This window comes from Galeopterus variegatus, unplaced genomic scaffold, assembly GCF_000696425.1.
Source record: "Galeopterus variegatus unplaced genomic scaffold, G_variegatus-3.0.2 Scaffold901, whole genome shotgun sequence".
NCBI lineage: Eukaryota > Metazoa > Chordata > Mammalia > Dermoptera > Cynocephalidae > Galeopterus > Galeopterus variegatus.
The window spans coordinates 271,106-283,259 of record NW_007727012.1 but is presented as its reverse complement, the minus strand read 5'-3'; the positions used below and the strand labels follow the sequence as shown (position 1 = coordinate 283,259).

The 12,154-nt window shown below is 33.7% G+C and overlaps 1 protein-coding gene across 1 annotated transcript in view; it reads left to right on the top strand.

The window, feature by feature from the left end:
* The window catches only part of EHBP1 (EH domain binding protein 1), a 291,263-nt gene that overhangs the window by 182,417 nt on the left and 96,692 nt on the right, over positions 1 to 12,154 (top strand). Inside the window, exons 8-10 of the mRNA XM_008573309.1 lie at positions 2,969 to 3,147; positions 3,793 to 3,841; positions 8,273 to 9,175. Coding sequence (XP_008571531.1) covers positions 2,969 to 3,147; positions 3,793 to 3,841; positions 8,273 to 9,175 — 1,131 coding nt within the window. The remainder of the gene's footprint in view (positions 1 to 2,968; positions 3,148 to 3,792; positions 3,842 to 8,272; positions 9,176 to 12,154) is intronic.

Here is a 12,154-nt window from a genome sequence, read left to right as displayed (position 1 = left end):
GTGCAATTAGGAATTCAGTGCTGATAATGCATTGGTGGTAGTAATAATAATTGTACTTAACGTTTACTGAATGGTACTATTTGCCATACACTGTGCAAATTTCACATGCATTTATTCATTTAACAGTATTTACTGAATGCCTACTATGTACCAGGAACTGTTCTAGGCCCTTGGGATAGGTTAATAAAAAATAAAACAAAATCTCTGCTCTCGTGGACCTTTTATTTAGTGAGGGAAGACAGATAATAACTAATAAGTATAATAAAGTGTATGGATCGTAAGAAGATGATAAGTACAATGGAAAAAATAGAGCAAGGTAAGAGGAGTTAGGAGTGGCAGGTGGGGGTTGGGTGATGGATATGGGTTGCATTATTAGTAGGGTGGTTAGGAGTTACATTGGAGTTAACCATGCAGATATCTAAGTGGAGAGCACCAGGCAAATGGAACAATCTGTGCAAAGGCCCTAAGGTGGAAACCTGTCTGGGGTATCGAAAAAACAATAAAGAAATCAATATGGTTCACAGTGATCAAGGCAGATAAGATCAGAGAGGTAATGGGTGGGAGGAGAGGGAGGCAGATCTTGTTACTGCACCATTAAGAGATAGGTACCATTATAATCCCCATTTTACAGATGAGGAAACTGAAACATGAAGTCAAACAACCTGCCACATCTACTATAAAATCAGGAGCTGGCTATAACAAGACACAAACTATTTCATCCAGTTACATATTGAAGGTTTCTAAATGATTTAATTGCTAATTCCTTTATGATCCTTTGCAAAATATTACATGAAAAGTCACTAGTTCTATAGTGGGTGATTCATTTAAAATGGCTCTACTTTAATTTTCTTTTTCTGGAAACCAACACAACCATTTATAAGGCTTGTAATTTCATCATGGTTTCTTTAATTGCATAAAACTTCTTTTTGTCAGAAGTGCAGCAAGCATCCCTTAATGCAAGGCTTTTGTATTAAGACCAATCTAAATTTTGGTTTAGTTCTTCCTAGCCTTTTCATATTGAGCCTTCTTAGAAACAGGAGTCTATTCATAATCATAATGACATGATATGTTTTCTTTTATTCTTATATATAAAAGGCCATTCTAGATTGTAACTTAGTGGTAATGATGACATTTATGCATTACCTGTGTACATGGTACTGATGATTGGAGTGAATCAATGTAATGATAGTTGAAGATTGTCTGGCCCATGTACATGTTACCCATGCTTGGAATGAATCAATGCCTTAATAATATAGTTTAATATAGTGATGATTGGAGTGAATCAATGTAATGATAGTTGAAGATTGTCTGGCCCATGTACATGTTACGCATGCTTGGAATGAATCAATGCCTTAATAATATAGTTTAATATAGAAAAACATTTTAATAAAGTCAATATTTGACATAGTGGGAAATCTAAGAAAAAATGTGTTTGTGCCTAGTTCAGCTATCCCTTAACTCATCCATAGACTACTTTCCACTCAACTCCCAGGTTAAGTGACTAGAGAGATTTGAAAGTCACAGTGGACCATTAAGTGAAAAGATATTTATTTATACTTCGTTTTTACATATGTTAGATTGATAGTTAAAAGAGCTATTATTTATTCTAAGTTAAACTTATTATATTGGGAATTCCATTTTTACCTACTTCTTCATATTAAGTAGAATTTATCCAAATTTGTTGATTTTTATGACCTGTGAATTTTTTAGCATTGATTTTTGTAGAGGTGATCATTTCAAGAACAGCACTTTGCTAGATTCATGGTTGTTCATTTAATAATTTATCTGACAGTTAATAAAAAATTAGAAATTATACCCTTGATGTTTCTTAGTTGTCTTCTTACAGAAGCAATAAATGCATAAATCATAATTATGTGGGGTGGATGATTGTAATTATTTAGCACTAACATGCTTTTGTCAAGTGGGGGCATCATCGTTCTTTCTTAAGTAAGCAGTGTGGTAAGAATGGTTTTCTTGTTAAACTTAAATGATATTAGATGTTCTCCTTTCACCTTATTATAAAGTGTCTCTATTTTATGTCTAAGTTTTATTACCATAGCCAGCACTTTTAATTAATAGCAAGATTTAAAGTACAAAAACATATAGTAGTTTTCTTTACAGTTTTCAATTGTATCAGCCTCTGAATTTACCATCACAAAATGTAGTTGTTATTCAGTAAAAGAAAATAACATGGTTTTAAGAATAATAATGGTTTTAGTTTTGTTATCATTGTTATTTTAAGTATATGAACAATGGGAAAAGTGTATGCTTAAGATTTAAAACACCCACACAGCTAACTAACCTAACATTCAAAAGTTGCTCCCAGTGATTAGAAGACATTTTGAGCATATCCAAAATACATACTGTTGTGTGCGGTTGCTGCCAACATCTGAGTGTTGCTAATAACTCTAAAACTGTTTTGCCATCATTAAATTTATATAAGAAGGATGTTTGAATATGATTATCATTGAACTATTTATTTAAAATGCATATATGATTCACTGTATTTTTAAAAGTTACTATTAAGTAAGTTTACCACTGCGAGTAATTTGTACTACAGTTAGACTTCAAAATGCTTTATTTTTAATTTAGACCAAAAGGAAGCATATTTGCATATGATTGCATTTGGGGAAAATTTTTTAGGGTGTGAGAGTTACACAGATATTCAGTCTTAAGTATTTAAATACTTTAACATGATGTTTCCATCAGTAAAGCTCTTGGCCTATTCTTAACTTAAAAGTTAAAAATCTTGCGTATCTATATCCTTGTCAGGCAAATGCCCTGGGCTATAACTGAAGATAACTTAAGATTCATGTCTCCCTTTTGGAGGTACAGTTGTCATGAACTGACAGTTTTGAAAGACCTAAAGTGACATCAAAGGGTTCAAATGATCTAGTTAGGTCAATTAATGTTAATTTTCATCTTCCATTAAATTCTTTTAATGTTTTCCTCTTTACTTTTTTTCTAGCCAAGTCCTATACCAAGTCCTGTGTTGGGGCGAAAGCCAAATGCTAGTCAGTCATTGCTTGTATGGTGCAAAGAAGTTACGAAAAACTACCGGGGAGTAAAAATCACCAATTTTACTACATCATGGAGAAATGGTTTATCTTTTTGTGCAATATTACACCATTTTAGACCAGATTTAATGTAAGTAGAACATTTTCCATTCCCTATAAATACTTTGTAAATAACAGACATTTTTTAAAAGAACCTAAAATAATTTCTTAGCACGTCCTAAAATACCTGACTTTTTTTTATTACTCATACCTCTCTCTTTTTGAGAGAAGTGTATGCGAGAAAGAAAAGTTCTTCCTTCTCTGTACCAAAAAAAAATCTTTTTTCTTTTTTAAAAAATGATTTTTCTCCTTAATCTTATACAAAGAACTGATTTCAAATTATTATGAAAAATGTGTTAGTGTTAAAATGAGATGAGACAAATAAGCCCGTAGCTCTTTGTACAGTGAAAAGAGGGATTACCTCATGGTGAATTTGGTTGTCAAGGCTAGTCTCTGGTCCCCTGCCATAACTTCTCTTTTAGATGGAAAGCTTCAGGCAATGAAACATGTAATCACTCTATGTATGTATGTATGTATGTATGTATGTATATATGTATGTATGTATGTATGTATTTCCTTAATTTTCCACACTATTAGTTTTGTTGATTGAATTGCTGTGAAATTGCTAGTTACTCTTCAGTATTATTAAATGACAAATTTTTAGATTCAATTTGTTTTAAAAACAGCTGTTTTTATTAAATACTGTATGAACCCACTGTGCCATTTTCTCCCTCAGTGACTACAAGTCTCTGAATCCTCAAGATATTAAAGAGAACAACAAAAAGGTAAGAATTGCCAAGGAAAAAATACATACTTTCAATTTTAGCTTCTCTGCAGGTTATTATTAATTTGTGTAAAGTGAGGTTGTATGGTGGGGTCATAACTGCAGCTGACAGAAGGTAGTCTGCCTCCTGCAATTCAAATAGGGTGCATGGTTTACTGTGGTTCGTCATGGACTTTAAATATCACAAGTGTCAGGCTGGCATTAGATTATAATATGTATATTACCTTTGTTAACTGTTAAATATTTGTTAAAGCATATTGCTCTTATTCTAAAATTTAGCTTTTAAAAAGTACACTCAAAACTGTGTGCCATAACTATTATATAAGTTTAGAAAAGTATTTTGGAAGAGGATGAGAGCAGGAGCTTAATGGGTAAGCAAGAAAGAGTGCCTAAATTCTTAGGAGCAAAAAGATATAAACATTGTTTTTTGTTTTTATTTTTTGATTTTCTGGTAAATTATATATATTTTTCCACATGATTAATTAATATTCTGAGATCAGAGCTTCCCAACTGGTGTGGGGAGAATATCGATCATTTCAGCCTTTAGGGCAGCTGCATAGGGCTGAGTTGCTGGAGCCCCCTGGGCTAGTTGCCTGTTGCTGCAGGCTGACTTACCTGGTTACCCCAGTGCATAATACATGTATTATGATTTTCTATTTTAAGGAGAGAAGCACCTAATTCAGTACACAGTAGGTGGTATTCAATGTTCTTTTGCACTGAATTGAATTCTTCAACTGGAAAATTAATGAAATGTGTTGTCATAGAACAGGTGTTCTTAACCTGTGATCTGTGAATTCTGGGGGTCTTTGACTATGATTGAGGGAATTTTTTTTTTTTTTTTACAATTCTTTAACTGAAATATAGAATTTCCTTCAATTAGGAACTTAGGCAACAAGCTGGTATTAGTTATGCCTGAGACCTTGTCACCTTTAGAAATCACCGATATTTTCACATCACACTACAATTGTTATTTAGACTATTCATTTCTTCAAAATTACATTAATTTTTCATAAAAGCACATTATATTGCTACATGACTACGCCAGTTGTAAGGTTACAGCAATAGCTACACTAGTTGTATTGTTAAAGCAATTCATAACTAAAGCCAAACATTTCATTATTTTAGTTATACTAAGTTTCCATTGTATTGTCAGGGCTAGGGATCAGATCCTTCAAACACATTGTACAGACTAGGTCACCAGACGCCTCACATGCCAGGCTGGGTCATAGACCCCTCACATACAGGTCCACGCTAAGTAATTGGGAAAGATCCTGCAGCCATTGGCAGACAACACAAGCTCAGTCCTCAGCAGCAGAAGCAGCAGTGGCGGTGGCCTCTCGGGGCATCCCTGGGGCACTGGCAGCAACAGCCTCCAGCAGCAGTAGTGGCCTCCTCATGGCCCCCCAGGGGCATACCGGAGGCGGGGTGCCCCGTGGATCAGAGCCATTCATCCTTTATACTTAAGTCCATAACCAAGGACACCTGGGTGCACATGCACGATTACATTAGTCAATAGCCAAGGAACACCTAGGCACACGTGCATATTTACATCAAATGCTCGGCAAGATTCTGAACATCTGAGGGGCCCTGACCATTTTCCTTTATTTTCCCAACACACATATATAACCATTTTCTAAATTTGGTTTTTCTAATACTGTCATAGTTATATTTTTCAGTATAATTGGCTTCTTTTGTAATCCTATGTATTTTGTACACATAAAACATTATTCTGAGAAGGGGTCAATTGCCAAAAGAGTCCATGGCACAAAGTGGATAATAACCTCTGGTCTAAAGTTTTTAATAGACTTTAAATTAGGTAATTAAAATCACCAGTGATAAAAAGTCTTGGAACCTTGATAGTTCAGTTAAAAAGAATTCAAATCAAAACAGTTTTTTTCTTCTATTGCTCTCTAAAATCAAAACTTTGTATCAAAAAATTTTTGTTTCTCTGAAAGGGCATGATGCTGGCCCTGGAGTAATACATATAAATCTGCAAAGCTATTAATTGAAATATGCCACCAAAAAGGGTAATCTTTAAAAATCATTATAATTTTCTTTATAAAAATCACCTTTCTGGTGGGCATGCTACAAAGTCGTTCTCATGAATTATTTCTTGTATTGTCTTGGAAAATCCATGTCTATTAAAGTGAAATGCCTTTTTCAGTAATTAAATTATATGTTTAAATATGACAGTTCTTTACTTGTATTTGAATAAAATGCTAAGCTAATTTAAATATACGTATAAGCACTGTAAAATAAACCAGTATTGCTTTTATAAAGTCGAGCTTTCATCTGTCAAAACTTTGAAAAGGAAACATTGTTGATTTTACCTAGCTAGATATTTTTAAAGAATACTCTTCTGGGGAATCTCATTAAGACTTAAGTCACACTTCTTTACATTATTTTTTCAGGAATTTAACGATGGTGAGCATACCTTGGATTTACTTATTACTACATACAGAAGAATATACCATTAAAGTTTTTTCTCAATTAGATTTTCCAGGGCAGATAATCATAGCTTTTGGAAAGGCTTTTAACTTTGATGATTCTATTCACTGCACTATTCAATAAAAAATTGTTGTTACATAGTCTTCCCTTTTTATTGTTTGCATCTTCTTGCCTGATATCTACATTGAGTATCTCAGTTGCTACCTGCAGATTATTTCAGGCTTCACACAGTTCTTCTTGATAACCCCATGTGCCATTGATTGGATTTAAAGTAGCATAAGAAACAATGCCTGTGTCTTAAGTTCCATGAAGATGCAGAACATAACATGACTCCTCCTTACCGATTAAATAACATTTAGGAATGAATAAGACAATTTTCCTTGGAAGACCTCTTTTTTCTTCACACACAAAGAGCTAAAAACACAGTAGGTAACTGACCATAGCAGAAGATGTTTACCTATGGGAAAATTCTTTTATAAACTCTTGACCTAGCTTACAAGAAACCTGGTTTGTTTTTAAATGTTTTTTGGTGCAATTAGTGTGCACTAAATGAATTGCTACATGAAGCAAAACACCAGCAAGAGTTTCCCCACTAGGAAGCTAATCATTTTCCTAGGTCTGTAAAAAGTGCTGAATAAAAAAGGTATTTACCTGTGACATCTGATCTTAACCAATATGTCAGTGTTTTAGATAATTTGGGAAATGTTTAGAATACTGCCTGTGGTGCTTTTCCTCATGGTCTGCAATTGATGTTTGTCAATCAAGCTGTCAAGACACAAGGAGGAAAATGACTTTAATTTTCCTAAAACGTATAAAATAAACAAGCCTATACATGCGCACCAACTGAGCCATTCTCTCTAGTAAATATTTTGAGGCACCTATATTATGAAGCATAGTGCTGTGAAAATTGAAAGGTTTTAATATCACAATTTATTTTTCATTTTCTTTCTTATTTATTCCACAACATTTATTAAACTACAGGAAAAATACAAGGTGAGGATTAAATTCAAATGTAGAAATGTACTTTAACACGTAAATGCAAAAGACTGATTCCTTCTGAATTGTTATATAATTTCCTAACATTTCTCTTAAGAAAAACTTTAAATTATGATCCTAAATCTAGGTTGTTACAAAGAATAGACATTTTACATCCCAAAGCAAGACTATATCTAGAGGGTCTTTAGTTTCTCTGAGAATATATCTAAACCTTTAGCCATACTTTTAATGCTTCGAAGCAACACAATGCTGTTTTCAAGGGTTAGTCCAGGATAGTAATAATTAATTGTAAATTGAGAAACAGCTTTGATTCTTCAAAACTAGAAAAACCTGATGTGCCACAGTCATTTAAAGGCTAACAAAAATAACACAATGCAGCCTTACATTCTCAACTAGGCTGTAGCACTCAAAACATTTTATTCTCTCTGAAATGGATGAAGTGAAAACGAAGTCACTTTTCTCTTTATGAAAGTCAGTCTTAATGGGCATTTAAAAAATGTTTCTGTTTCCAGGCTTACATAGCATTTATTTGTATTTTATGTGAGGTAATGTAATAGTTCTTTTGACTTATCTAGCTGAACTTTTTCTTCACAAATCATTGCAATTACATGACCATGGAAAGGAGAGGTTGACAGGAATGATAAAGTTTGAGATGGGTTAGTCTAATATTTCTTTATATCTTAGTTCCTTATCTTAAAAATCCATTCTCAGATTTTTTGATTGTTTGTTTTAACTCTCACTTTTGTGTGTTTTCTTTATTGGAAAAGAATACTTCAGTTGTTAACTTAGTAAACTTTTTTTCTCTTGCCTCTACCACGCTTTTACACATTTCTGACTTTTGGAACTTTGTTCTTTTCATTTGGCATAGTGTCAGTAACGTTATGTACCCTCCAACAACAACAACAAACCCATTAAAATTTTGCTGTTTTTAAAATGTATAGATTGTCTAAACTATTCAATGTATCTGTTGTTTTTCCTTCCTTTGAAGGCATACGATGGATTCGCCAGCATAGGAATTTCCCGATTATTGGAACCTTCTGATATGGTTTTATTAGCGATTCCTGACAAACTGACTGTTATGACTTATCTCTATCAAATAAGGGCACATTTCAGTGGCCAAGAACTAAATGTCGTTCAGATAGAGGAAAACAGCAGTAAAAGCACATATAAAGTTGGGAACTATGAAACTGATACAAACAGTTCTGTTGATCAAGAAAAATTCTATGCAGAGCTTAGTGATCTCAAGCGGGAGCCTGAACTACAAGAGCCTACCAGTGGAGCAGTAGACTTCGTATCACAGGATGACTCTGTATTTGTAAATGATAGTGGGGTTGGAGAGTCAGAAAGTGAGCATCAGACGCCTGATGATCACCTTAGTCCAAGTACAGCCTCCCCTTACTGTCGCAGGACTAAAAGTGACACAGAACCCCAAAAGTCCCAGCAGAGCTCTGGAAGGACATCAGGATCCGATGACCCTGGATTATGTTCCAGTACAGATTCAACACAAGCACAGATTTTGTTAGGGAAGAAGAGACTTTTGAAAGCTGAAGCTTTAGAATTAAGTGACTTATATGTTAGTGACAAAAAGAAGGATGTGTCTCCACCCTTTATTTGTGAGGAGTTAGATGAGCAAAAGCTTCAGACTTTAGATATCAGGAGTAACTTGGAGCAAGAAAAATTGGAGAATTCCAGACCCTTAGAATGCAGATCAGATCCTGAATCACCTGTCAAAAAAACAGGTTCATCTCCTACTTCTAAACTTGGATATTCGTACAATAGAGATGCAGACCTTGCAAAGAAAAAACGTACTTCCCTGAGGCAGACAGAGTCCGATCCAGATGCTGATAGAACCACTTTAAATCATGCAGGTCATTCCTCAAAAACAGTACAGGTAAGTGAGTTAGAATGATGAGTATATATATTTAATAAATAGTTATTCTTTATTTTTGTTTCTTTTTATGTTCATAAGATGTTACAAATGATTAATGGTGAGGTATGATTTCCATTGTAGAAAAACCTGAAATATACCTGCTCTATACTTAAAGTTTATGATATAATATTTTAAGCCTACAATAAATCCCAACTTAAAGATTGAAGGATAAAGAATGTCAACTTTTCAAATCAAAATATTATTACTTACCTTATAAGAACAGAATTTTTTACTATAAGAATAAATCAAAGATATTTCAGTATTCCATTTAATAAAATCATTCCGCCCCTTAAAACATTTTTCTTAAATATTTTAGTTGCATTATAGCTAGAATTTTAGTCTGATCATTACTTGTTTAAAATCCCAGTAGCATTCAAAGCTCTCCCTGCAAGGGGGATATGGTGCAGTTTTGATTCCTCCCTTACTCATGACATTTACTTGAATCTCATCAATTATAAAACATATTATTATTTTATATACAACAAATAAAGAACAGCATTGTTGATAAAACTATGACACATGGTTTTCTTATCACTTAGAATTTTTAGTTTATATCTATTGAAACCTCTTTTAGACTTATTTAGGCATAGATTTTTTTTTTTTTATTATATGACACTCGTGTATACATAATAAGGACATTTTAAGCAAAATAAGTTGATTAAAGTATTCTTAAAAGTTTTTCACATTTAGAATCGAACTCTTTTGAATCACTTTTTGATTTAGAGTCATTGGTGTTCCTGTTTCTACACACAGTGTGTCATCAAAAGTATGATGTTATAGCAGTGGTTTTCAAAGTATAATCTGGGGACCTCTGAAGCTCTTCCAAGAGTCATTTAGAGAGCTCCCAAAGTTAAAACTATTTTCGTAGTAATACTAGGACATTATTTACCTTTATCACTCTCATTCTTTCACTAGTGTACAGTGGTGTTTTCTGGAGGCTACAGGATTTGTGATATATGGAAAGACTGAATACAAAAGTAGATACAAGAATACAGCTGCCTTCTTATATTAAAGAGATTTACAAAAAAAAAATGTAAAATCATGCCATTCTTCTCAGTTTTTGTTGATTTTTTGTTTTTGTTTTCTTTTTTGTTTTTGTTTGGCAGCTGGCCGATACAGGTTCTGAACCCTTGGCCTTGAATTTTTGTTTGTTTTTAAAGTAGTTATTTTTTATTAAAATATGTTTACATCTGATGGGTTTCTTATGGCTATTTCTAAACAAAAAATAAATAAATATTTAAAAATTTTTTCAGTTTTAGTTTCCTAAATAACAAGTATCAATAGCTGCATACACAAAAGTTCTTGGAGTAAGCATGTAAAGGGATTCTGAGACCAAAAAGTTTGAGAATCTCTGAATTACAGCATTTTTCCATGACTGTCTCTGGGATTTTCTTCCAAGTCAGTAACACTCATTGATATAGCATTTTCTTGACTTTACCGTGAGGTCCCAACAGAAGATTTTTAGATAATAACCTGGAGGAGTTATATTTCTTTCTTAAGTAGTACTCAAGTATTTGTTGACTGAAGCATCAGGGAATTGCAGTCATGCCACCAGAAATACCCAAGAATATATAGACAGACAACTGTGTCTTGACTGTCAACTGTGTATTACAGAGATTGTAAGATGCCTTCATTTATAAGTTTTCAGAGGTGTTAAGAAAGAATGTGCCCCTTATAATCAAAGAAATGTAGTAGCTATCAAAGCAAGCTCCTGTTCTCCAAATCAAAAATCTCAAATCAAAGGTACTAAGTAGGAAAGATCTCTGAAAGCTCTCAGGACAGCATAGTGTCTAGACATAATAAATAATCAGTAAGCATCTAGTGACTGACAGTAGCAGAATTTGTTGGGCCTAAGTTGTAATATCAAATACAGTTTTTCTTATAAAACAGATTTCTAAGGCATATGTGTTTTGTTAAAGCAAGAAATTGATTAATATTCAAAAATTTAAAATGCTCTGGACTGGGAATTAGTAAACCTTGACTCAAATTTAGGCTCTGCCAATAATTAGCAGTGTGACATTTTATTTTATTTTATTTTATTTATTTATTTTTTTTGTCTTTTTTCCGTGTCCGGCAACGGATCGCAACCCTCAGTGTTGCCCCCGTACCGGACCGGGGACCGGCGACGGGATCGCAAGCCTCGTCTAAAGCATTGTCCTTTGATGCTATATGACAGCATAGGGATTGCAACCCTCGGTGTTGCTCCCGCGCCTCGCTCAGCCAGTGAGCGGGAGCCGGTCTGTACGTGGGATCCGAACCCTCGGACGGGAGCGCCGCCGCGCTTCCCAAGTGGCGCACTATCCAGTGCGCCACCAGGCCGGCCCAGCAGTGTGACATTTTAACTAGCTGTTTACATTCTCTCTCTCTTATTTTCCACATGTTTTAAATGAAATAATCTCGAACAGCCCTTTTAGCTCTAAAACTCTAATGTGCTGTGATTCTATTCAGATGATTACAGTGCTGTACTTAATGATAGAAGCAACATCTATTTATAGCTCCATATGTTTGTTCATTGACCATTGGTTTATTGGTCAGAATTTTGCTTAGGGTAAATTAAAAGTATTTTTGGTACTAGATTAGTAAAAGTAATGTCTGACACCAGACATTGTATATATGGATGTATATGGATGCTGACATCTGGTAGTTTTTGTTTTGTTTTTTAATTGTAGCAGCTAAATTTTAGGAAACTAAAAAGTTGTTTCTCTTTAGTGCACTGTGTTTTATCAGTTCTCAGGTATACAGTTTTTTACATTTTAACTTCTCTGAAATCGAGGTATTACTTGTATAGATAGTATGTCAGAGTTTAATTAGCATTGTTCTTTCTTACTAGTTAATAAAATAATGGTGAATCTTATAATTAATATCATTAGATTAGAGGAAATTTGGTAACTTAATATGTCTTTTTTTTTTTTTTTTTTTTTTGTCTTTTGTCTTTTTCCG